The sequence below is a fragment of the Centropristis striata genome, chromosome 21 (genome assembly GCF_030273125.1).
Source record: "Centropristis striata isolate RG_2023a ecotype Rhode Island chromosome 21, C.striata_1.0, whole genome shotgun sequence".
Lineage (NCBI taxonomy): Eukaryota > Metazoa > Chordata > Actinopteri > Perciformes > Serranidae > Centropristis > Centropristis striata.
Window position 1 is genome coordinate 10601262 of NC_081537.1, and position 27500 is coordinate 10628761.

The window sequence follows — 27500 nt, forward strand, 5'->3', positions numbered from 1 at the left end:
TGGATCTTGTGTTATTGCTATTTCCATGTGACATAATCACAATACGATCATGAAGGAAAGAGGATCTTCATTTTGTTTTGTTTTTTTATTTTCTAAAACTTATTTACACATTTCTTCAAGTGTGAAAAAGAATATAAGAACAATAGCAAAACAGCAACAACAGAGACATGGCTATAAACATGATCTTTTCCAACAAATCCCTTTAAATGGATGATGAAACGGGGTTCAGATTACTCGTAACAAAAGATAAAAGATTAAAGTGTCACTTGCTGTTCACCCACATTGGGCCAGCAAGAGGGTTGAATTGGTACTAGGTTAATATGAACCTGTATTTTACAAGGCAGAGATGGCTTTGGCAGCTACTCTCCTCCCCAGCGGCAGAGTCAGGTCAGTGATGGCCAGGACAACTTTAGGTTTGGCCAGAGCAGACAGCTTCACCAACTCAGAAACCTGCATGCACAGCAAAAAAACAACATTACGCGTTAGATACAGGCTCCTGTGAAAGGCTCATACACAACAGCACTGCAAAAGTGACTTTATACTCAAAAAACCAACAATTTTATTTTAAAGGGGACATATATTCTGACCATTTCAGGTGCATACATGTATAAGGGTTTATACAAGAATCTGTTATATGCTTAAAGGTTCAAAAATTTTATTTTTCTCGTACCGTCTGTCTGAATATACGTGTTTCTATCAGAAACGCTCCGTTTTTACGCCTGTCTCTTTAACACCGCTCCTGAAAAAGCCAAGCTTGCTGTGATTGGTCAGTGTTTCTGGGTCTTTCTCATCTGCTTTCTCAGCGTCTCTGCACCATCATTGCAGCTGTAAAATTGACAATAGCAGTACTTCCTACATTCCTACCTATATATACAGTCCTAATTGCTCGTTTACAGGCTGTGTCTGAATACAGGCTGTGTGCATTACTAATTCTACAATGTCTGGGGCCTGTACCAGGAGTTGTGTTGTATGTTCAGTGTCGATCTTCCTAATGTTGTATAGGGAGAATTGACACGATATGGCACTTGTGGCCACATGACCCTTAAAGGTCAGTTGGTCATCAATCATGACACCCAAGTTTCGTGCAAAATTTATGGGCACAAGTTGCGTTAATCCAAGCTGAAAATGAATTGGTTGACATAAAGTGGGACAGACCAGGATGACAAGCTGCTCATTCTTGGAGAGTTTGACCTGAAGGTGGTGTTCTGTCATCCATGAAGAGATATCAGTAAGGCAAGCAGAGATATGAGCTGAGACAGTGAGGTTGTTTGACCAGAAGGACATACCAGGAATATTGGTTATCATTGGCGTGACAATGGTATGAGAAATCATTTCTCTGTGGATTGATACTTTTACATTATTTATATAGCACCTAGGTCTGCTTTATAAAAAAAACAAGGAAATCTCACTTTTAACAATATGGCATGTCAAAAAACCTCAAAGCAAAACAAATAATAATGGACCTGTGCTTAATTCTGAAATTCTGAGCTTGACGCTTGCTTCTCTCTCCGTTTTATCTCTCTTCAACAAAGCGCTTAATCCTCAAAAATGTGTTTGCAACCCACAAAATAAACACAACGTTTATTAAGAAATTCCAAACCCTTTCCCAATTAAGTAACATTGACTTATCTCCCTCCTTATCTCCACCTGTCTTCACCTCCCCTCCTCCCAGCTCATTACTCACCATTGTAAAGGGCATGAACTGCAGGATGCTTCCGCGACTGCCCTGTTCCAAGCACTCAACACACTCCTCCATAAAACTCTGTACAAACTGGGTGTGAGGTCCCGCCAACTTGGAGCCCAGGATGGAGGAAATGAGGAGGAAAAGGTTGGCTGGGGAGAAGAAAAGTGCTATGAATTGTCATGGTCAAAGCAGGGAGACACATGTCTGTTTCATTTCTTTGTGCACCGTGCAGGCAAAAAGGAGAGTGTGTGGACACAGGATAGAGCGCTCACCCAGGACTCGGTTTAGAGGGTCCCGCATGTTAACAGTGTGCAGTTGGGAGGCAGAGAGGGAGCTGCTCATAGATCGGTCTCCTATAAAAAACAAAACAAAACAAAACGTGATGTTAGAAACAGCAGAAGAGTTTGTTTTCATGTTATTCTGTCATAAAAAAAAACATTCACAAAAACAACTGAATTTAACAGGGAAGTTAGAGTATCCTGTTGGTGGTTGGCAAGCGCAATCTTGACCAAAGGTTGTGAAAGTCTAAAAGGCCCCCCCCCCCACACTGCTGCTGTCTTACATAATCTTTTGTTCCTAAAATAACCTTCTTATAAACATTTTTAATTCTTCTCAATATGAAAAGCTCATTATTTTATTATCCATATAATCAAAAAAATGTCAATTTTGCGTCACACCAAATCTTAGCACAATTTTCATAATTGTGAAATTATTTTAATGCAAATTATTCTTAATGACTAAAATAATTAACCATATTTCAGAAATGCCAACGGCTAAAAAAAATAGCTACAGGAGAGAATTCAGTGTCCAACATGTCCAAAACCCTGAGGGATGATGCCTCCTGAATGACTTGTCCTGACATGACTAGACATGTCTCTTCAGTGGGAGGAACTCAATGAGTCTTGCATCTTAACATGCAAAGCAGCTCACACATATCTTCCCCGAGTCATGAAACGCTCATCTTTGACCTCAAGAAAATTCCCAAGGCTTCATCCTTATTACGTTAGTCAGGTTGATAACAGGATGAGAAGATTAATGATTCCTCCCTCCTGTTGTTTAGCTCTACATTTTTCAAACTTTAAACATTAAACTGTGGTGCTCAAGTCAGAGCCTGCTGAGGGGCTAAGACACTGAGAGCTTATTTATGCTTTTCTGATTTAAAAAGTGCTTACAAGATGCAACTTGCTGGTAACAAGGTCTTAGAAAGTCCATTTGCTTTTGAAAACTGCCTGGTATTTGAATAATCCCCAGCTCAGACGAATGACTGAAGGGCCACAGGGTTCATAATTCAAGCGTATTAAAACCCAGACATGAATAGACTGACCTGGACTGGAAAGGGCGACAGGCTCGTCCTCGTTGGAGCTGAGCAGGCGCATGAGTTTAGATGGTTGAGTGTCATCCAAGGGGAACAGGCTGTTATAGTCCTGCAGCCAAGAATATATGTTAGACGACAATGTATTAAAAGGAATTAGATTACCTTATTCACAAGCTTCAACGTGTCATTTTCTCACACTGAAAAATCTTATTGGTATAGTGACATATAACAACACAACAGGGCCGTGTGTGGCTGTATTACCTCGATATCTTCTCGCTGCCTTTTGCGTTGGCGAGCTGAGAAGGAGCCTCTGTGGTGAGAGGAGTAAGAGCTGAGTGCGCACCACACAGACAGCCTGAGGATTAAGCAGGAGAGTAAAGTTAACGCTGCATCCAAGAAAACCACTTTCGCTACCACATCAAAGGGATTAAGCTTCTCTCACTTGGCCAGCGCCTTCCCAGGTGGGTCTGCCAGGCTGTGCCAGTGGGCGGAGTCTGTGAGCAGGTCGGGCAGTATGGTGCCCAGCAGGGTGAGGGTGATCTGCTGAGTGTCCAGGCAGAAGATGCTGTAGAGTAACTCCACCACGCGATCGGCCCACTCCTGTCGCGTCTCCTTTAGCAGCTCCTGTAATAAGACAATAGCACTCATTGAGATACGTAGCTAAGGTGCCATAGGATCATCTTTAAAAGGTAACATGAGTTTATAACCACTAGTAGTATGATTCATCAATCTGAAATGTGACTGTAAATGCAAAAATAAAGCTTACAGAATCATTTTTTTTACCACAAGCAATGTATGTTATCACTTTACTGTTCGTATATGTTGATTGTATGTTTTTATCATGTTTATTTGATGCTTGGTAATTTACAGAGTAAGGGATCAACTGAGGACTTATTAAGCTTACAGCTGGCTGAACTTGTCTGGTATGAGACGCCAGGAGACAAAGAACTTTGATGACAAAGATTTTTGGATTACATGCTTGTCTGTGTGAAAAAAACAAACAGATTATGATGATAAACATGTGCTGTACAAACCCTGCATTGAAATCTTTTTTCCGATAAAAACTGCCAAGCATTCGACGGCTACTGGTGCTTTTCTGTGTTTTATATTATAGTAAACTGAATATCTCTTGGTTTTAGGTTCTTGGGCAAAGCAAGGGATTTGAAGAAGGCCATATTGTAAAAAAAAAAAAAAGAAAAACAAAAGGTTCATAGCAAGAGGGTCGCTGGTTTTTCGTCTCCTCTTGTGTGGAGTTTGCATGTTCTCCCTGTGTCAGCGTGGGTTCTCTCCAGGTACTCCGGCTTCCTCCCACAGTCCAAAAACCTGCACTTTGGTTTAGTTGGTGACTCTAAATTGCCCGTAGGAGTGAATGAGAGCGTGATTGTCTGTCTCTATGTGCCTGCGATAGTCTGGCGACCTGTCCAGGGTGTACCCCATCTCTCGTCCAATGACAGCTGGGATTGGCTCCAGCCCCCCGCGATCACAGTGCGGATAAGCGGTTGAATTAATGAATAATAAGAAAACGGGTACCAATTTGCTGTAGCTGTAACCAGTACGCATCCAGGCATTCTTTGTTTTTTCTTTTTTTAAATAAGTACTTTTTAGGCATTTTATAGCTTTATTTGATAGTGGAGAATTCAGGGTGAGACAGAGGGGAAGACATGCGGGAAAGGGCTCCGAGCCGGATTCGAACCTGAGCCTCCCGCTTGCGAGGACTGAGCCTCTATGGTATGCGATCTACCAGGTGTGCCACCAGGGACGCCCCACATAGAGGCATTCTTGCATTAATAAAAATACAGCCTCTTACCTTGACCAAATTGTTAGTGAACCAGAAGACCCCCCCCATGTTGAGGAGACTCTCGAACAGATGCAGGGCCCGGCTGTCCACCCAGCCTTTGCGCAGCACCGTCTGGAACTGTTTGCTGAGGGCCACGTGGATGGGGTCTTTGGCTGGCAGCAGGTTACGGTAAGGGATCGGCTCCTGGCCTTCCACTGGGGGGCGCAGGGTGGCGCCCGTTTGCTGGAAGACGTCGGCACACATGTGCTCCATGATGGAACTCATAATGATCACACTGTGAGTGTGTTTGGGGGGGAGTGAGGACATCATTTTATTAGTCATGTATGGTCTGTGAAGTAGACTGAATTCTTATTATGAGTGTTATTCAGTCGTTTGTACCGTTCGTTGTAAAACTGCAGAGTGTTCTCCCCGTACAGCGGGGTCACCAGCTGTCGGATCATGGTCTGGGGCTTCTCCCTCTCATCTCTCCCCAACATCCTGACATGGGCCACCAGCCAGGCCACCGCACAGATTGCCATACTGCACACTTTCCCCTTGATGTTGTCAGTGATCTTCTGTATCAGAGTGAGAGATGACAGCAGCAAGAAAAGGGGAAGGAAGGATGTGATGAGAGGAATGCGTGGTAAAGGAGAGAGGATTCTGACTAAGCTACATCCTTCCACATTGCGTGATTTGAAAACTTGGAATCAGGAGAAAACGAGAAGTCGGCCACATCTATAGAACTCTGTGACATCACTGCTGTTGCAAGTTCTAACAAGTTGTTACATGTCCATTTCCACAGAATACGTCATGCTCACTTGAGTAATGAATCAGACTGAAAAAAGAGGAGTTAAGGGAGGTTAACCGGAAATCTTGATAAATATTTTCCAGTCACAGGAAGAAAACATTAGAGTTTAACAGTTGAACAGACCTGTACAGCCTCCACAGACAGGACACCGTTCTCCCAAGCGTTCAGGACCTCCAGAATGGCTGCTGGGGTGCTGAGGCAGATTTCATGCCATTTCACCTGACTGTCACAACAGATAAACGTTAGAGGAAGTTCCAGATTTAGAGCATTTATTGCATAATAACAACCGAAGTGAAAATGAAATATAATAAAAATGAAACATTGACGTACTTTGTAAGTCATTACCGTACTCTAGAATCTAATGTTGCAACATTTAAAGTCCCAGTTTCAATGACAGTGCATAAAATATCAAAAAAGTCATAACAAACAAAAAACAGACTGATGACATCGTGAAGTGGCGTGGGACCACAGGAGTTGTCGTCTTCTGGGGAAAATTTATCTGAAAGTTTTTTTACAATTGTTTTTTCATTTTTATTAAATAGCCACAAGTTACTTTAGCTAAAGTGAATTTGCTAACTTTTCATTAAATAGTATGCCTGCGTGGTGCATTCATGTACTGGGGGGAGGCTTCAACACCTGTGACATAGAATCAAAAGCTAAACGAAGCTACAATTACAAGCAAAATGTATGTTTATTATAAGGGAACGATTTACTTTAAGTGCATCTATTTCGCATTTAGAAGACATAAATAAAGATTTAATAACTTTTTTAGAACACATGATATTATAGTAGGAAGACGTCACCCATGTCAACATATTTTATATTATTAAAACTGTATTTTACTATGTTGTCATTGATTTTCTGCTTATACACTGGCCTGGTGCCCACAGGAGGAATTATAATTGACAAAATAATACACAGTTAAGTGTTTATATTCTATAAATATAAATGGTAAATTGGAGGACTTAAAGCATGTGCAAATTGATTTTCCTTTCTTGCTGAAATAAATGGATTTCAATGGTCTGTAAGGGAGGGAAATGGTCTTTAAAAGAACCCTAAAAAAAAACAGGTATTCTCGTAGGAAATTGTCACCAGTGAGGTAAAACAATAAAACAGTTCTGCAACTTACACTAGTTTCATCTCTGAGGAGTTGTTCAGCAGGGTGACCAAGCTCTCCACTTTGCCAGGCTCGGGTCTGAAGCAGGGGTGGTCTGGGTTCAGAGTCTTGCCCTCTTCAGGCATACATGTCTGCAGCCATGTTTCGAAGAAGGGCGTCTCCCCTGAAGGGCTGGGGTCAGAAAGGATCACCTGGAAAAGAGGGATTCATCAATATAGGCTCAGTAAATCAACATTACATCTATAATATTTTGCCCAGAAAGCAGGGGAAAATAAGAGAAAATGTAGGTTCACTTCTACACAGCACTCTCTGGACATCTTGTGGACTTATGCTGAAAGCGCACACTGATTGGCTGGAAAATCTACACAGTAGATAGTACTGCACCCATTCTACTCTTTTTCTGACTAGCTTGTATTGCCGTGAACCAACCTCTGAACCGTACGTCTGCACCACATGGCAGAGCATGAGGAAGGAGATGTCAAAGAGCAGGGCCCGCACTGACGCAGACTTGGCTGAGGGAGAGGAGGAGGATGTCATTTCATTTATCTCTTTTAATAAACATTAGATCATACAAGGGGAGAATTTCCCACATTGGAACATGTCACTCGTATTTAAACTCACATCCATCGCCGGTAATGTGCTTGGGAAATTCATTAAGCCTGGAACAAAAAGGGGAAAAAACACATTAAATATTCCACTTTGGAAACCAAACTGAGTTTCCAAAATACGGCTATAAATTGTTATGCAAGTCAATATCCAAGACGTGATTCTGGTGACTATTTATCTTAACTTTTAACTCATTAACTGCATTTACTCACTTAATGAACTTCCGGGCAAATGACTTGAGTTTCCCAGTGGCTGCTGCTGCTGCCAAGAGCAGATCTAGGCTCTTTCCAGACAACATGTGTCCCAGGACGCCTAAAAGGCCCTCAGGGGACTTGGAGTGATCTGCATCTACTGTCTGAAGAACGAGAAAAGAGAAGTTGTTTTCATTAGTTCAATTTACAAAAAGGTATATTTCAGGAGTGACCCGAATAGTGGATTATTTGATACAAGGAATCTGGTTCGACTGCCAATCTTACTGTGCTAAATGTCTGATTTAACATAGGAAATGTTGATTTCTCTTAATAAATCATATATACAGTCATGGGAAAAATTATAAGACCACCCTGTTTCTTCAATTTCTTGTTCATTTTAATGCCTGGTACTTCTAAATCTACATTTGTTTGGACAAATATAAAGATTTAAGCACTATAATTTAAGAGCTGATATCCATTTGCCATGGTTTTCATGATAATAATTTTGGTTTTCATCAAGAAAACCATGGAAAATGCTTAGATATCAGCTCTTAAATTACACTCTCATGAGCTATTTTTGTTGTTATCATTATATTTGTCCAAACAGATGTACCTTTAGTTCTACCAGTCATTAAAATGAAAAATAAAGTGAAGAAAAAAAGGGATTGTCTAATATTTTTTTCCATGACGGTATATAGTATCAAGACAGTATATTTTGATAAATAACCAATGTGCTTTCAATCAATCTCCTTAGTAATGCCTTAGTTTTTTTTGCTTTTTTTAAAAAACATATTATATAATGTTGCTTTGCGTGATTTAGAAATGGTGTTAGCTATTAATATTACATAGTTTATAAGTTTTAATGCTTGAGAAAGTAACTCTCTGGGTTCTGTTGCAGAGTGGTGAAAAATGGGTGCAGAATCCACATGAAAAATGTCTATTTTCATTCCAGCTCAAAATAATCAGGTCTCCTATATCCTATATCCTATATCGGTCGGGCTCTACCAGACGTCTTTAATACCTTTCCTTGATGTTATGCAATTCACTTCCCTGTACAGTTGAGGTCAGGTTATGGTGCTCTACCTTGAGAATATTGGTCACAGTGGGCTCAGCTCGCAGGATGAGACCTGGATTTGGCTGGATGTTGGCATTTTCTGCAGTCTTTACCCTCGGGGTGAACTCCCTGTCCTCGGTCCTAAATCAAAGGTGCAGAGACAGGAAGGGAGGGGCAGAGGAGGGGCAGAGGAGAGACAAAGGCGGGGTGTGGGGGTGTGGGGTTGGGTGTACTGTGTTAGTATGGTGAACAAAGCTTCATCCATGATCATGTTAACTTCAGGAAATAGAGAAAAAAGGGCGTTAAATCTGTTTTCTGAAGCCGTACCGTTTTGCTGTGAGGCAGGTTGTATTTGAGTCTGACAGCAGGCCGAGCTTGTTACACTCCTGCAGGAGCATACTGAGGCAGTCACAACTGTGTGAAGAAGTGCAAGTGAAATGATAAGCATCATGGCGCCGGCTTACCGCGCATCCTTATCTAGATTGTCTCACAATGAGATTACACGTGAAGATTACAAGTGAAGATGGTTGTGGCGAGATTTTTTGGAGTGCTTACTTGCATCTTTGATCGGCCTTGTCCAGTAATGGTGTGAGCTTGAGTAAGTACTGAAATGCAATATTCACATCCTCCATGAAGTCCTGGAAAATACATTTGCCAAAAGAGATAGAGAAGGTTTTTATCACATTCCATTTTAAACAAGCAGTTACTGTGTTTTAGACTATGGCTGCTTGGCAATACTGAATGCTCATGAGTGTGTCAGTGTTTTCATTTGTTGCAAAGACATCAGGGAGTCAATTGTACCTGTCCGTTGTCACTCTGAGGATACTTCTTTAGTCGGAGCAGAACCTGTGGGATCTAAAGTAAATAAACAATAAATGTATTTCATTAAGTGTGGTCAAAATTAAATTGATTACTGCATGCAAAAATAAAGTATTGATAATCTAGACAAAAGATTGCCCAATTAAAACCTAATACTGAAACTAGAATTATCACTTTGCGGTTGTATGCCTCCACCAAGTTCCATGTCAGTTTAGACTTAAGACATAAGACAATGCTTCAAATATGGATGTTGCTGCAAGGAACAACAAATTCGAAGAACTGGACTCTTCAGACACATCTTCAACCTGACAGCATAGGAGATCTGTTTGGTTAACATGAGTGATTGGTAAACACCAGATTATGTTGATAATCAAGCACTTTTCAAGGAGTTGAGAAAATTTCAGCCAATAAATATTTATATAGGAACTCTGCTTTGACCTCCAAAATCTAAATTTGTTAATCTTTGAGTCCAAGACAGGACACCAAACAATATATACCAAACATGTTTTGCTTTAACATTAAATATGGAACCAGCAACGCTTATAAACATACAATATATAACTAAATAGTGCAGACATGCAAAATCAAATTTCAAATGAAATGACCCCTGCTCTATCTGCTTGTGATCTGTCTGTCTGTCTGTCTGTCTGTCTGTCTGTCTGTCTGTCTTTTTTGCTATGCCTGTGTTTGTTGTCCTTTTGAACATCAAAATTTCATAAATTTTTGGGATTTTCATTAGTTTGTTTATTAGTTTCCTTTTTTACGTTTGTATTTATGCCCCTGAGCTGGCAATACTGTCAGTGTTATGTTTCTCGGTCGTCAGTCACTCCATGCCATTCTCTTGAACACAATATGTCAGGAACGCCTGGAAGTAATTTCTTAAAACTTGGCACCAGGACACTGGTGCCAAGTTTTAAGAAATTACTTCTAGCTAGAAGAAATTACTTCTAGCAAAAAAGACAGACAGACAGACAGACAGACAGACAGACAGACAGACAGACAGATCACAAGCAGATAGAGCAGGGGTCATTTCATTTGAAATTTGATTTTGCATGTCTGCACTATTTAGTTATATATTGTATGTTTATAAGCGTTGCTGGTTCCATATTTAATGTTAAAGCAAAACATGTTTGGTATATATTAAAAGGTTTATTTGTTCAATGTTGGCCCGCGATTTTATTCAAGTTTTAAATTTTGGCCCATTGTGTATTTGAGTTTGACACCCCTGAGATAGAGGGAACAGTCTTCTTCTTTGAAACATCTCTTACCTTGAGGAATGTGAAGGCGGTCCATTTGAGCTCCTCTGTGCCCTCTGGTGACTCAATGAGGCCAGTGAAACAGGCCTTCCAGATCTCCAGGACAAAAAGAGGAGTAGGGATTCGCTGTGGAGGACAGACAATAAGGGTCGCTGATAAAATAATAAAATACTTATGTACAATAAAGCAGTCTTATTGCGACTTGTGCCTGAATTATTGCATGAAGAAACTAATAATGTCCAAATGAAAAACAGTCTCAACATAAAAAAAAAACAAATACTCTTTCCAGAGAAAGCTAGAGTCTTTAAATTTAGTTCCATCTTTAACTTCTCTCATCTATTTTTCTTATTCCTGCTAATTTACAGTAGTTATAACAATCCTTTGCAACAAAATGCTCACCTGCATTCTCTTGATCATCATCAGCTGCTCCACCAGTGGCTGTGTCTCCCCTGTCAGATTCATGGTCCCTTCCAGCATGATGAAGGCGTGGACTGAAGGGAAGGAGGCATGGAATTTTGGGTCGCTCTGCTCAGACAGCATGAGGGGAATACTGAGGAAAGACAGATCATGATGTTCTTTACATTAATAAGTTGCTACGTCTTGGCTAAGCAGAATAGTGTCAGTTAAATAGCTCTCTGGAGTTGATATTTAGGAAACTTCACCCTTTTACTAGTGACAAGCTCTCTTCTAATTGAGTCCTCAATGTCTGGTTAGGGACATTGCAGAGGCCCTCGGCCACTTTCAGCACTGACTGCTCTACGTTGCTCCAGGAACCTGTGGAGGAATAGCAGCAGAAACACAGTAAATTGTCTCATTGGCTCATTACAAAAGTGCACAATCAGATTTCACTGATTTCAATGAACATTAAATCTGTCAGAAATAAAGAAAACTGCCTTCTAAAATCGAGATCTGTCACCCAGGGAAACTCTACCAAATGTCAAGAACCACCATCATATTTGTGTCCAAATGCATTCTGATCAATTCTATGTATACACATGCACAAACACACAATCGTAACACCTTGTTCCTCCACTCGAGCGATGTGTACCAGGGCTCTGTTCTTGGTGCTGCTCATCAGATTGTGCAACCTCTCCTGACAGGCTCTCAGACTGGCCTCAGTACTGGGGGAGGGACCCAGTTCTCTCAGCCTCTCGCAATACCAGGCACAGCCCTGCAGCAGCCACACCACCACTCCCAGCAGAGCCCGACACAGCCCAATGCACTCCTCTGCTTTCCCGTAACAGCTACAGAGTCAGAGATAAGAGGTACATTTTATTAGAAGAAACTTGTGGCTTCTAAAAACTGAATCAAGATTTTGTTTTTTGTCTGTCTTGTTATTGGATCTTTCATACTATTTTGATTTCTAAAAACATCTTTATCCTGTGATGTTCTTCTGCTTCCATACTTTTAATCACTATGAGCTGCATTTTAGCCATAAAAAGTACTGCACAAATGAAGTTTATAAATATCACTACTTCTAACAATGACCAAAAAGCCTTAGCAGCTACATTTTAAATGAGTTGAAGGTTATCTGAGAGAAGTTTGCCGAACAGGAATTAAAATAACCCAAGCAAGTCATTGATAAGCTTTTAATTTTAGCATAAATTCTAAGCTTCAGAAATTATAGCCCATTTAACATGTGTGTTAGTGATTACTATGCAATCAGTGAACACAGATACTTGCCCCCAATCCACTTCAGCAACTCTGACTGTTATGGCTGACTGCAAAGTATATACAAAATCTAATAAATGTGCTTTCTGCATCTCAAATTGTATTATGTTATCCTAAACTCAGACAAAGCGTAATAATCTAATTATAGCATTAGTGCAGTTATGCGTTAGACTTGTTACACAGGTAATACTTAAAATGGAATATAATTTTACATACCTGAGTCGATGGCAAAACATGTCCATTATCTCCAACAGTGATTTGATGCACAGCTCCCGAGAAAAGTCATCAAACTATCAGAAAAGAAACAAATTAATAAAAACGTGTAATATACGAAAGTAAACTGCATGATGCCTTACATTTTTTATCAAGTATAATTTACCTTGCTGAGGGCTGTAAGCACACTGGAATAAGACACCATCTGAGGAGAGAGATGGTAACGCATCAATACGGTTTGACAAACTGCTCAGGTATATCGATTTTCATATCATTGCCTTATTTTCTCACCTGGGAACTTATGGCATATTTGAGGTAAGACAAAATAAGAGGGTTAGGAGAGGGACCAATCATCGCCTGCTCCATCAGGGCCTCTGGAATACACAGACAGCATTTAAAACAGTATAGTTTAATAAGATAAGATGTGAAGTTAAATAATTAGCAGGATGGATAGGGAACGTCACTATCTTCTGTCTAACCTGCAAGGTTAAGATAGTCCCATGTTGCTCCCTTTGGGAAGTTTTTCTTGATGTTAATAGCCCACTGGTAGTCACTCCATCTTTCCTTCCATGCCTGTAGAATAGCTTGTTTCAGGTTGACCACCTTCATCCTAGTAGAAACAATCACACAATTGTGAAATTACTCAACATTTTGAAGACATTAAAGCTATTTTACAGGACACTTCAATAGCATTCAGCCTAACTTAATTTACGTTATTTGTTATTTACCCGTTTAACGTTAGCCGTTAGCTGCCGTTGGCATTAATTAGTATGTGAATAAAGATAAAGTTGTCTTGCTGGGAGCAAAAAACACGAATGTCACGGCAAATGAGACAAACACAGTTGCACTATGATATTATTAAATAACATGCGTACCTGAATTTTTCAGTTTTTCAAAACATAAAATATTTTTTGTTTCGACGCGACTCTTCGGCTTCACAATACAAAGAACGCCATTTTTGCAGTGAAAGACGAAAGCGTTCATTGGCTATTCACGCGACGTCTCAGTATTCTTTCCGCTGATTGGTTAGAGGGCGACTAAGCGCTCGACGACGTCATAGTAATGACCGAACATTATCACAGGATGTCGCTCTTTACCAAGCTTTTATTTATATACAGTCTATGTTACCAAGTCAAAACTCTGGTCACAGCCAGACAGGAAGCTAAGGAAAAACTTATTTTGTATTAAAAATAAGACGTCGAATTAACCAACTGGAGAATAATTTACAAGTGACTTGTTATTGAGCCAGGCGCTTGTTTAGCTTTAGTCATTAAGCTTAGTTAACTAACAAGAGTTAATGACAGTTGATTTGGCTGAAAAGAAGAACCAAATATTGTAACAGCTACTTGGCCAATTAACAGTAAGTACGGTAACTACTGGCAGGTGAGTTAGTTGAGTTATTTCAAATGTTGAATAACTTTCCTTAATTGTGAGCGATTCTCTTTTCCAAGGCATAGGCCTACAGTGAAATTCTTTGTTGTCCTGTCTTATATAACCACCCCATTCATTTGTGTGACTCCCTGCAGTTTCATTTTTTTGTCCCTTCACTGCTTTTCAACACTGCTTTTGTGTCTATCACACCACAGAGGTGGAAAGCAAAGCAAAAATTATATGACTTAAAAACATTCACAATCTACACACCAGATTGAAGCAGGTTAGAAATAGAATTGAATATGTGGGACTAAAGACAATTTCATAGTTTGGGACTGGTACCCTTATTGAGAGCTTAAAAACAGTATTTTTATAGAAATCTAGTTATTACACACACACACACACACACACACATACACAAAACTACATTAAGTTTAAAAGAGTATTTGAAGTGTGTAGTCAAACATGGTTTGCATAGTTTTGTGTCCTCTCCACTTTTGCAGTCAGTTCTCCATCATGTTAAAAGGGATACTGTTCTCCATATCAGACCTCACAACTAACGTTACCTCTGCGAGTGAAGCTCCTGTATTGAGTATGCTGCAACAAAGACCCTCATTCTGCCTGACACCGGAGACGCTGTCCTGGCTAGACCGATGGCTGTGTCCTGGGACAGAGTGATGCCAGCCAGCAAGAGATGATCCATGCATCCTGGCATGGTCTAGGTAGGCTAGTAATGGAGGGGTGATGAGGCTGTGAGGTGTATGTGTGTGTGGAGGCGTATTTGGGTAGAATCTTATCCCTGTTTCCTTCTACTGAGAACTGCATTAGAGAAGGGTGCTGACAGATTTGAGTCTGCCCCTGGGGAGACCAGAGAGTCTGTAGTCACAGTTCTGTGTCTGTTCTCATGACTTCACTGCTGGGACAGACCCAGTTTTGCTGACTCTTACTTTTCTTCTCAGTTACTGTGTTGTTTGCTTAAGTTTGAAGCTATTGGCTGTAGCTTATCACAATACCATGGTGCTTACTGGTATTTAGTTTGTGGTACTTGAAGCCCCCCAAAATCATCTTACAGATAATTATTTCATTTAGGACCTTTTTCTGCAGAATGAAGACACTGTTCACAACACTTCTGCTCTGCTGATTATTATTTTGAAAGAGATGTGGATCCATTTCTCAAATGTAATTTTGTAGGTGCTTTGTGCACCACTAATGACCTCTGAATGTAATTGTACTGGAATGAACACAATGTGCTATTTGAACATCAGCACTATACAGTAACACTGAAACTATGTGGATTGTATTTATTGTTTTTGTGTAAGCTAGTTACTGAATCCATCAGGGGAAATTGGTAGCTAACACATTAAACATCCTCCTGTATGGTTTGCACAGAAAGGCAGAGGGGGGTAATCTTGCAATTAAATAATGGAAGTAAACAGAACAAATATATTATGGCTGGCTGTTGCACAGTCCTTAGCTGTTCTGAAGTCTCTGTAAACCACAGCCTCTCATGGCTTAATGCTTACAGTTTTTCTCAGTCGCTTTGGTGCATTTCTCACATCACTCTTTACATTTGCACAACAGTTAGTTCAACCTCCACAACATTTAGTCATGTGTGCTCATCATAGTAGCAGTTTCTCATTCCTTCCAACAAATTGCAAATGCTTTTGGACAGCCATCAAGTGCTTTCATATAACTCTCTGCTGTTTTATTACATATAATTTCCTTATGTCATGTCAGTCAAAATTAACTATACTTGTGAATGCTGAATAGTCATTCCATATAAAACTAATAGTCCTCATTTCATTGCTTGAGTCATTACATACAAAAATGTTGAACTAGTTGTCAAAATCTGTCAAGCAAATTTTATATATTTTTTAAAGTCTTTATTTTTTACTGAAAATGTCTCCTAAATTGAATATATTTCTATGAGGTGAACCTCAGCTTTCACTGATGAGAAGGGCTGTGTGAAGCATTAGTTGAACCAATGATAAGCCACTTCTCTACTATCACTCAGAGCAGAATCCATGAAACTATAAACACTGTACAACATATATGAACCAAGCAGGACATAGTGTGGACCATTTCTACAATACTGTGACACAGAAATGGAAGGTCAGCCTCGTGGAAGAGGGGTGAGGGTACGGGGGGAGTCATGGGGTGACATGTGATGACATCACAGCAGAGTCCTGGAGAGGGTGGAGATACTTTCCTCGCTGCATTGCCAGAGATGATATTGGCTGTGATGTAGATGAATGTGGCCAGACAGAGAGGAACGTCTGGATGTGCATCAATGATTTAAATAATTTAAATAAGGGTGTTGTTTTCTTTTCACAATGCTGTAAACAAATTAGAATTGCAAGGAGCATATGCAGTAAATATATGAAACATACATATTCAGTGTGTTACCTCACTAAATACAGTAATGTGTAACTTTACTGTAGTTTTCAAATGGCTGTGCAAATAGTATAAAGTGCTGTCTGGAGCATTTTCAGGTAATGTCACCAAGATCTGACTTTTTTGCATTTGAAAACATTTACAGAGTAAACTGTCATAATGAAAACATGACAGAGACATTTGACTATCTTGTTCATAAACATGGTGTCAGGACTTTTCATCTTGATGACACTGACACTTTCATTGACATGATTACTTGCTTTTGAGGAATAAGCTATCCATTTTGAGCAAGTGACACACTTTTGCAGGTTCAACTAGGTTTTGCAGTTTGTACTAATTGTTTTGAGAAATGCATTAACTGTTGTGAAAATTTAAAGAGCGATGTGAGAAATGCACCAAAGCGACTGAGAAAAACTGTAAATATTACAGTAGACCTATTCTACTCTTTCCACAGTACAAAACTTCATTACCTTACTCTTTCTTTCTCTCTTCCTTTAACAACACACTGAGGGCCTTTGGGCACATGTCAGTAATTACCAAGGGTTGAGAGCCAGGAAATGAGAGTGGCCCCCTTATGTCCCCTCAGGTTGTCCATTCATGTTGCTTCATGAATCAGGATAGACTAGAGGCTCCTACTGTAACCAAGAGAAGATAAGGCACATAATGTGTTGCCATGTGCTGCTTTCTTTGGTTAGCGCTCCAAATGGCAGCCTCGTCAAGGGAGGACATTGTTATACCTCACACACTGGACATACATCATTTGTCAAATTATAAAACTTTGTCCAAAAAAATACTGAACACCCACACAGGTATTTCTTTTCTTTTTTTGTGCTTGATTGACATTTTACCCACTTTCCTATGACATTGTGTATACAAAGGTCTAAGCAGTGGGCCTTTAACACTCGCACAACACATTTTTCTACATTAGCAGTGCTTTGGCAAAAGTTAGCTCATAGAGTTTCTTTCAAAATTGCATCATTGACCCTTCTCGGTATTTACACCTGTGCATTTCTTACTGTACCATGTCAAAATTTGTCTTTTAAAAATGCCCAATATATTTACCCCTATGTGTCTTTTAAAATCCTATGTTCATTAGCAGTCTTTTGCTGTGTACTGGGGCACCATTGACAGCTAATGGACAGCACCAGTGGGCTCTTGGCTCCTCGCAAAGACGACAAGCGTGGGTAGTGGAACAGGGCTGTTGTGTCTCTTCCATTTGGGCAACAGACTACAAAACATGTCTCAGTCATTGGATACATTCCCATCACACTTGAGACACTTGAAGTGTTTAGAAAAACACCCAGTCTGTATCTCTTTATAGAATAACTCAATTTGTGCTTCAGTATGCACCAATCACTGATCTCCTAATATAGTACCATGTATTACTCATTTCCTATGCTACTTCGGATTCTATTTATACTATTATACTTAAAAATGTTTTGCACAAGTCATGACTTTCTTTCAAAAATGTGCTGTAGTGATAGCCCATTTGCAACCCCACGGGATGAGATAATATCCATGTATATAAATTCTTTTTTAATTGATAATATTCTCAATGCAGAATAAGCATAGTTATAAGAACATAGACCTCAGACCTCCAGTACGTATCATTGATCGAGTGATACTATCACAGGAATTAACAGGGAGTTCTTTGAGCGGTGAAAGTGTTGGCCTCAGAGCCACATGCGGCTTGACACTGAAGAGCTTTATATAGCCTCTTCAACACGATTTCCCCTCATTTTACTGTCATCAAGAGTCCAGGCTAAAGGGAGTTTGTTCCAGCATTAATTATAACTAGCCTATATGAGCTGGCTGGCAGAGAGCCTGGCGAGGTCACTTCCTTGCATCCTTTCACATACTTTAACTGGCTCCAGAAGTCTTTTGTAGGTGTAATCCTTTTTGTTTTATATCATGTGAGCAAACGTGTGAGTCCAGGACCCAGCTGGCTGATTCGACTGTTCCCTGGGAGTCACAGAAGGGACATTCCCAAGGGATCCTGGGTGTCAACGTGTTGTTGCGTAATTTAGACAAAATATCATGATGACGAAATGAAAAAATGATGAAAAAAAATCATCTCAACCTTCTATCTATCTGTCTGTCTGTTTGTCTGTCTGTTATTCTCTCTGGATTTAGCATTGGTCTATGCTGAGGTCATGTCTGGTTGGTTCCTCTGGTTCACACTTTCTTTTTTTCTCTGGCCGGGTTACGTGGCAACAGACTCCATATGGTAATTAATATGTTTTATTGGCTGGAGCCGTGAGTGTTCAGGAAGAGGCTGGTGCATCAGTGGCACTCACAGCTCTGAGAAACAGACAACTGTGAACAAACCATTATTGAAGTATAGCATTTTCTTTCTGAAGAATAGGTTAATAAAAAGTAATATAAAATAGCATATAGAATAGGTAATTTGCTTACCTTGTTGGCAAAATCTTACAACAAAAAGCCCTATAAGAGCTTTGCAACTTGGGGCCCTGCCCGAAGGTAAATGGTGATGTACAGTGAACATGGATACAAAAATGCCCCCCAAAAAACATGACATTTTACCTGCTGAGAATGATTCAAGTCAGTGGCTTTTAACCTTTTTGAGTTGTGATCCCCCCCAGCTGCTTTTACGCCCTCACACTACTGATTTTGAGTGATTATTGCAAATACTTTGTTTGTAAGGGCATTTTTGTTTAGTTTTATTTTATTTTATCACTTAGCACCTGTATAGGGCACCACAGAAATTAGTACTTAAACCAGGAAGTAAGTTAGAATTTTAGCACCCTGGGGTCTTTCCTCTAAAACTCAATGAGGATTTTGAATGGGTTTTCGGTCAGTTGCCTTAAATAAGGTCTGTAGCCAACACAAGCTTAAGAGAAGTTCATGTTTTGTTTTACGACATAAAAAACTTTCGTAAATACCCCCACTTTATTGCCAACAAGTGGCTAAATGAGATGAATGTCGGCGACACTAAACGCTTAATAAACAATTTATTAGGCTATGGTTTTGGAAGATTGGCAAAACCGCTGGTTAGCTTGTCAGAGAGCATCTGAGGCATAACGATAGTGTGTGTATGACTGTGGAGTAGTTTGCTGTAGTATAATATTAGCTTTTTACTTTTGATGGCTGCATTAACTAAAATAAATAATAAACTTAAATATCATAAAAGTGGTCATTTGTGAAGATTATCCTGCTGAACAAAACATGTATCAGAAACGTGTGTTTGCCACAGAGCTTATTTTCTGCAATGATCCAAAATCCAATGCAACGATACCAAAAGCTAATTCTCGATAGACCCATGGCAATGCTTCTTCCAGGTTGGCCTACAAAATTACGCCATTTAGTTTGATCTATTAAGCACTGAATACAACACTTGGAAGCTACCAAACTGACAGTTATTTAAAAATCACAAGTTGTTTTTTTCCCACAACCTCGGCGACCCGCAGAAATGATCTTGTGGGGATCCTGACCCCCAGGTTTAGAACTAAGTAACTGCACTCATCGTCTACCAATCCCATCTGAATGGTATGTCCCTGAATGGTATGAATTACACAGCAATCATCCCATTTACAGGGCAGTGTTTTCTGACATGCCCCTTAATTATCTGGGACCCTTCGGTCTGATCCTGCTATGACAGTGAACCAGTTTTACATCACAGCGATCAAAGGACGGCTCACTTTCAGAGTAAAGTCAAATTCCGAGCTCCTCGACCCGTGTGACACTGATGAAAAATCTATATTGCTTTCATGCATTAGGGACTCATTAACACTGTCCGCCGCTAATCCCGAAAGCTTCACTTCTACTTTATGTGTGTGACACCAAGCCACACAAAGCCTAACATACACTGCCCGGGCCATGTTACATAATCAAACTTGGCAAATGCTTCCAACATAGCCTCTGTGATCCCAGTGTCAGTAAGTGCTGAGACCCAACGCCTGAGCTCAGCACAACCAGTGGCCAGCATGTTAATCCCACATCTGTCGCTCACTGTGGGTGATTTAATCACCCCAACCTGAATTATTTAGAAAGAACTGATGGCCACAGATCTCGTGCAGCGAGCTCAGGGTTATTCATCACCACTCAAAAATGTGTTCTGTGGTGCTGATGACGCCATTGCACTCCCAAGATTGGGAACTTGTATGACTCTTTCAGTTCTTTACTCTAAAGGGGCCCTGTTACAGAAATGCCATACATTTGTTCATAGATCTCTCATACATGTAGATGTCATCTATATGTTTCAGGTCAAATGTTTACTCAAATGGATTGGCATGTCATTGTTCACAAAAATATTAATTTTCTTATTAGAATGAGAGTGTTATTAACCACGCAGTCTGCGGCACTGCAACTGTTATGCTTTGGAAGTGTCCATACAAGTCTATGTTATACATACACTTTTAGCTAAAGTGTACACTATATATTTCCAAAACATTGTGAAGAACACTATTCTAATCCAATATTATATTCTACTTAAAGATCAAATCACTGAAAATTAGAGATGACTAATGATTTAGTTTGACTTCTATTATAGGCCCATAATAGCTTACCACAGATTGGTATTGTTGTATATGTTGGCAACAGGAAAATGACAGTACAGAAATGCTAAAGATATGTTTGCAGTAATTTTAAAACAGTGTCAACATTATGTAGTTTGTCAACCAGAGAGAAGTTGACTTTCAAAATTAAAATTTCCCACATAGCACATTTTGTTGTTCACAATTATTTAATAACCAAATGCAAGCAACCCTTAGCAAAAAACTCTGTTTGATCAATGTGTTTGTGTTAAACTGACTATTAGCTGATATATCATGAAAATGGATGGATGGATGGATGGATTTTTTTTCTCTTTTTTTAAACTTCAAAATATCATCGTTATTGGCCTAAAATATTCAGTATTGCTTCAGCTCTGCTGAACAGTGTAAGGCTTTTAACTTGAGGGAAAACCTAAATGCTTTTTTTTCCACAGAATACATTTCTACTTGTCATTGGCGGAAATACTAGTACTATTCAAGTAAGTTGCCCAGTGAGGCAGCATGCACAATGTCAGGAACTGAAGCAAATGAATGGAATTCAGCCATCATTCATTTTTTTCCCTTTACATCTGTGTTTTCCTGCTCTGACGGGACAAAATGTCTTAAGTATAGGGGTGCAAAAAAAAAAACGTTTCATCCCAATACAATATTCTATTGATTCTTTGGACAATTATAAGAAATTTTCTGAAATCACATTGTCTGCCTGAATACGATGTCTATTCAATTCAATTCAGAGGCCAGTGTTCGATATGAAACGATATCATATGTCCATTTAACACAATCGGTTACAGTTCTATCAGCTCACAGAAAGCAACTTCACAATTTTATTGAACTCTTACAAGCATTTATCTGAAAATCAACCTATTCTTGTTAATGACAAGAATGTAAAGGTGGAATTTCAAAATAAAGGCATATCTTAAAGATGACTATATGCATCAATATTTTCACTTTGCCTCAATAGTATTAAATATTAAGTCGTTGATCATTGAATCAGTACAGTTTGCTGTATTGTTACACCCCTACTAAAGTGTAAAATGCTCATAGTGAGATTTAAAAACATTAAGGTTTCCTCAGTTCTCAGGTAGTAGAGCAATAACGATCTCATGTGTTGTTACCCCATTGATCTGACAAAGTCAGCTGCAGGCCTCTTGCCCAGTTCAGCGGGGCCAAAAGGCCCCTGGCCGCTGGTTGTTTGTGTGTCGCAGTGATTAATTGATGAGCCTTCTTGAATAATTGGCCCAAGACCAGGAAGTCATCTGACTGTGGTGACTCTCATCTTAAACCACCCCTCACAGTGATGTATTACCTCAGCTACCACTTCATCCATTCATTATCAGGCTTGAGCTTGTCCGGGGTTCGTATTGGCTTTTACAATTCAATACAGCCCATGACTGGTGGACCACTTTCAACAAAAGAGATAAAAAACGTTTTTTTTCACAGTTAGTTTTTAATTGAATAATTTAAATGACTTTGAATTAAAATCAAAAGCCCAGTAGACATTTTGCTGGACATAGGAAGACTTCTACAGAGGTCAAAGGTTATTCCAATCATCCCTTTAAGAGAAATACCTGTTTAATCATGAGCATCTGTGCGGAAAAGAAACAACAGAAATTAAATCATTGAAAAGTGAGACAAGAATCATATTTTTGCCTCTCAATAGTGATTTCATTGTAGTACTCAGATGAAAACAGATAAATATCGATTGCTGTATTCTATCAAAAAGAACTTTGTATAAAAATAAGCAGGTTTGTTCAGCCTGGCTGCTCCCTATTATACTTTATGTTACTATGCTTTTTACACTATAAACCTATATATTTAGCTCAAACATTTGTGTGTGTTTCTTTTTTAAGGGCTCAGGTGGGCAACATCGACGCTAAAACAATTATGAAAAATTATTCAGTAGAAATGCTTCACTTTTTTTTTCACCACTGAGTAGGTGCAGAGGCTTTGCACATCAGTGTATAGAACCTTCCCAGAAGGCAATGAGCATTATAAATGTTTAGGGTTGGGTAAAGAACTTCATTTATTAGCCAGAAAATGCTCTTTATATTTTACTACATCCCACAATTTTCTAAAAAAGCAACATGTAACCAAGAAATATTATATACTACCGCAAGATGACTATTAGGAAAATATTAGTCATTGTGACCAACATAACGACCATTTTATGGTCCCCTCATGTGTTCATGACGTAATTTTTCCACCATATCCTTTTATGTTTCCTTCTTAACACATACTGTATGTAGGCTAATCTTTTATGTGTGAAAGTTAACTAAATTGTTCCACAGGGACATGACATCCACATTTTCAGTGAGGTAATAGATTAACTGGACTTAATTAACACAATTCTGTGACACAACATAAACATGTTGAGGTTTGAATAATTCTGACTAGGCATCTAGAATAAGGGATAATTATTCATGCCAAAGAAAAAAAGTTGTCATGCATTATAATTGTGTCTCTTAAACTACTCCTATATAGTGATGAGCAAATGATTGAGTTTATAATTTAAATGTTTAGTTGATTTGTTTTGAACTTTTCATTGAGTGTGGATTTGCTTTAATTAATGGCATATTTTAAGGACGATTTCAAACTAGAGACTCAAACACCTTTTTGGAATATGACTCATCAGTTTTTCAAGATCAGTCTCAACAGTTTTTTGGAAAAGTACCATGACAGTCACTTAAAACTTGAGTCTGAGCTACACTCATAACTTTGGTATCAAATCTGAGAAATCATATATGTACAAGGACAATAAAAAGTAAAGAATGCAGGGTCATTCTCCTTAACACAACCATTACTTTCACTTAACATCTTTGAACCTGAAGACTTTTAAATATGCTTACTTAAAATTAATTGAGAAAGGTGTGCTTCAGTTTTTATTGCTTCCATTCAGACCTCAGTTCAGTGTCTTAGCTCATCATATTAGCGTATTGCTAAAATTCATCTAGCTGTCTACAGTATGTGATGTTTTTCAGTGCTAGAGGAATCAAAATGAGGGATGAAGGAGGAAGCCATTTCTCTTTGTTTTGCAGTTGCTCATTTCTAAATCTATCTGTTTGGATCAATGACAGTGATTGTTCATTGTTCAATGACAGTGAACAGGTTTCCAGCCAAACTAATAATGAAATAATACTTTGTCATTAGTCTATATGTTTGAAACAGAGACTGACTCTGTTATTACTGATATAAAAAACAGTTAAATTTACCCACCGCTGATGTAAAATGAACAGAAATGTAAGGCCAGCTAATGGAAGTTGGCTAACACGTTTGGACTATTCTAACCTTATTAGCAGAAGTGTTGTAGACACATTTGCCCTTATGAGGCTTTTTTCTTGTTTAATTGTTAGAAATAATTCTCATTCGTCCATGTTGACATTTTAAAGGTTTTAGCGATATGTTAAATTTTGACCATCAATTCAATGTATCTCTTGTGATATAGATTTGATAAACATAACAGCAACTCTTAGAAACAAAGTATTTTTTTTAAATAATTTCAGCCTAGGTACTGATTAAAGCAATGTCATAACATACTTTCCTCTCACACATAACTCAATAGGATTTCTGTCCCCTGATATTGTTAATAATATGCATAGATTTATTTTTAAAGAGGACAAAAACATGAATTGTGATCAATTAGTTTGTTACAGTTTGAATTAAGTTTATTAGATAATTGTTCAAGTTGTGAATGTAAATTTACACTTTAAGGTGCTTTTCTTTGTGAGGTTACTGCTATTCGGTTATTAATTTTATAGATAAAAGCTTGGATATTGCAATCTGTATCTTGCCAAAATGCTATGAAACTACAAAAAGTTTATTTAAGACTGTTGTCCATTTGTGCTTTAGTGTTGTTTTACCTGACTACTTATCAATCTTTGTTCATGACATGATGTGGCCAGTGCAGCCAAATCATGGCTTTAAAATAAGGTTAAAACATGAGGCATAACAAGATTAGAAGTATATTGTTTCTCTATATAATTTGATTTCATCTCAACATACTCTTTTAAGTTCTTCTTAGTGCAATCAATTTCGCCTACTCTTCCTACATGTGTAGATATTTCGATCACACCAACACTAAAATGAAGGTGTCGTATTATGTTGTTCTCAGTGGCTCACGGTCAGATGTTTTATCATGGCTCATTGCATCTGAATGCTGCAGTGCACGAATTTTCAATGTGTCACTGAACGCAGGTCCAGCAAATTACAGGAATGTGAGGAGAGCTCGAGAGAAGCCTTGTAACACTATTATTTGTGCCCAAGAACAAGTTGGAATAGGAACTTCTATTTTTTAGAGGTGTTTTTTGGAAATGTATACTGCACACAAAACATAACTTACCTAAGCAATGTATTTACACCTAAGATTTGATTATAAGGTTCTGTAATAATAGTTCTTGATGCGCTATCATTGAACACTCTTAACTCAAAATGACCATGTGAAAAAAGATTCAAGTTTCCATTAAGGAAGAAGGTCTTTCCCTAGCCTTTTCCTTGATTGTAGACATTCCTTACCACAACATAGGCTGTGTACTCTTGCTGTTTCCCATTCCTTACAATTAAGTCCCTTTCACCCTTGTCTTATTTCTTTTCCAATCTTTCACAGTAGTCAGCTTTTCCTATGGCACTTTGCATTGCTCTGCATTTTTACCCTTGAATAAAGTTAATGAATGTTGACCCAGAGTCAATGGGTAGAGGTCATATTTCCGACTCTCTGCGATATGACCTTTGATCCAACGATCTGGTGGCCTGTAAGCGTTCAAACTCATGTCGGCTGTTCCGGTCTGGACTGAGATTCGCCAGGGCTCTGCTCCCACCACCTACATCCTCCTCCTCGTCATCACGGCTAAGGAAGGCCAGCTCATTCTCATAGCAGAAAGAGTTAGAGCTGGGGACTAAGAACTTGTTCTCCACCATGTCCTTGGCACTGCAGCGGGGGGTGGACGGCACCTCATAGGTTTTGTGAAAGTGAGAGTAATCCACCTTGTACAGGTTCTTCTCCTCAAACAAGACTGGCTCAAAACGGTGACCCCAAAGGACCTCAGAGGCCAAGTAAGAGCTGCGAGCCTGCGTGGTCATGGCGGTCGCTTCAACCATCCCCTCCAAGATGACGACAATCTCAAAGTCTGCTGTCTCCAAGTCCTGCTTGCTGATCCCAAATAGGGGACTCTCCTCATCAATCTCATGGAGAATAGTGATGGGTGAAACCAAGAAAATCCTGTCCAGGCCTTTATCAAAGCCCACGTTAATGTCTATCTGGTCTAGAGGAATATATTCGCCCTCATCAGTGATCCGAGGTTTTATGAGCTGCGCCCTGACATGGGCCTCTACAATGTGGCTCTTGCGAAGGTTGCCCACCCTCCACATGAGGCATAGCTTTCCATCCCGCATGGCAATGACAGCATTGTGGCTAAACAACAGTGTTTGTGCTCGCTTCTTAGGCCTCGCCATCTTGGCCATAATGGCGCCAATCATAAAGCAGTCAATTATGCAGCCCACTATGGACTGAAAGACCACCATGAAGACAGCTACTGGGCACTCTTCAGTGACACAGCGGTAGCCATAACCTATCGTAGACTGTGTTTCAATGGAGAATAGAAAGGCAGCCACAAATCCATTGACCTGTAGGACACATGGAGTGAAGTTGTCATCTCCGGCAGGGTTATCCAGATCTCCATGCAGCAAAGCAATGAGCCAAAAGGCCAAACCGAAGGCTAGCCAGGAGACGACAAACACGAGAGTGAAGACTACCAGCATCCACCGCCAGCGAATATCGACACACGTGGTGAATATGTCGGCCATGTAGCGCTGCGACTTTTCTTCCATATTGGCAAACTGCACATTGCACTGGCCATTTTTTTTGACGAAGCGGTTGCGGCACTTGCGGCGTGTGTGGATCTTGCCATTGCCAAAGCCGTTCATGCCATGCATGGTAGTGAGGCGGAGGGCCTCTTCCTCAGATGACACAATGCTGTAGCGGTTGATCCTTCCGACACTCATGCTCCTGGCTGCGCCTCCAGCTGCAGGGTCAGTGCAGAAGGGCTGGCCTGGAGTGATCGAGGCCCCTCTCAGCTTGATCACTGGCTAAGCTGCATTTTAGTGAGTCATAGACAGGGAGTTGGGCGGGAGCCTTGTGCTTTAATCCAATCCCTGTAGAGAATGACAGGAAAGGAGAACAATGTGAGTGTCTTTCTGCGACATAATGTTCAAATCACATCATACCTGTGTATGAATCCTCACCATAGAACCAACAATCAAAGCTTTTAGTGACTGAATAGCAAAGCAGAATAAAAATCATACATATTACTCACACAGTTTTGCTACTGGCCTAAAAGAAAGCCACTGACATTAAAAGATAATTTCACTGAATGAGCTGTCTGTCTGTTAGAGCCAAAATGACAAATTAATCACGATCGCTTTCGTTTTTTTTAATGTGCTTTTCTTATTTGAATATTTTTTGTTGGAGTTATTCTAGATAAACCCGCATTAGATTAACATAATGATGATGATAGATGATTTGATTTTTTATGGATGACTTTGATTTTTTTTAGCATGTATTTCATGTTTGATGTTTACAACACCCGTTCCCAAAAAGTTGGGATATTGTCTAATATGTAAATAAGACAGAATTTGATAATTTGCTTATCCTATGTGACACATATTTAATTAAAAACTGCAAAGACAGTATATGTTATGTTGAAACTGATTTATTTTTCTAA

General features: G+C 39.4%; 2 protein-coding genes across 5 annotated transcripts; both read right to left on the reverse strand.

Moving 5' to 3' along the window:
* Positions 1-128: 128 nt before the first annotated feature.
* Positions 129-13540, reverse strand: med24 (mediator complex subunit 24). Of its 4 annotated transcripts, XM_059325347.1 has the most exons (27): positions 13387-13472; positions 13240-13307; positions 12991-13121; positions 12803-12885; positions 12678-12716; positions 12515-12588; positions 11648-11871; positions 11290-11401; positions 11027-11177; positions 10640-10753; positions 9354-9407; positions 9108-9190; positions 8880-8966; positions 8582-8693; positions 7520-7662; positions 7323-7360; positions 7131-7213; positions 6714-6892; positions 5708-5807; positions 5176-5351; positions 4807-5071; positions 3442-3623; positions 3261-3354; positions 3009-3108; positions 1957-2037; positions 1685-1833; positions 129-450 (listed from the first exon to the last, which is right to left on the reverse strand). In XM_059325347.1, exons 3-27 carry the CDS (start codon positions 13118-13120, stop codon positions 334-336), a joined length of 2970 nt encoding a protein of 989 aa, XP_059181330.1. In that variant the 5' UTR covers position 13121; positions 13240-13307; positions 13387-13472; the 3' UTR covers positions 129-333. The 4 variants fall into 4 exon arrangements, with proteins under 4 accessions (XP_059181330.1, XP_059181328.1, XP_059181331.1 ...); XM_059325345.1 differs by lacking the exon at positions 13240-13307 and having other exon boundaries at positions 13387-13540; XM_059325348.1 differs by lacking the exon at positions 13240-13307 and having other exon boundaries at positions 8582-8681; positions 13387-13539.
* Positions 13541-22224: 8684 nt separating this feature from the next.
* Positions 22225-26727, reverse strand: kcnj12a (potassium inwardly rectifying channel subfamily J member 12a). The gene has a single exon (XM_059325403.1). It carries the CDS (start codon positions 26710-26712, stop codon positions 25480-25482), a length of 1233 nt encoding a protein of 410 aa, XP_059181386.1. The 5' UTR covers positions 26713-26727; the 3' UTR covers positions 22225-25479.
* Between the last annotated feature and the right edge of the window lie 773 nt (positions 26728-27500).

What these genes read in the sequence shown, in the direction of transcription:
- kcnj12a (XM_059325403.1), bottom strand. Translation starts at nt 26,712, where the DNA reads ATGCATGGCATGAACGGCTTTGGCAATGGCAAGATCCACACACGCCGC.
- med24 (XM_059325345.1), bottom strand. Translation starts at nt 13,120, where the DNA reads ATGAAGGTGGTCAACCTGAAACAAGCTATTCTACAGGCATGGAAGGAA. An exon ending in GGACTATCTTAACCTTGCAG is followed by an intron (nt 12,886 to 12,990) that starts GTTAGACAGAAG and finishes TGTGTATTCCAG; the next exon opens with AGGCCCTGATGGAGCAGGCG. An exon ending in CTGCAGTTTTACAACGAACG is followed by an intron (nt 5,072 to 5,175) that starts GTACAAACGACT and finishes ACACACTCACAG; the next exon opens with TGTGATCATTATGAGTTCCA.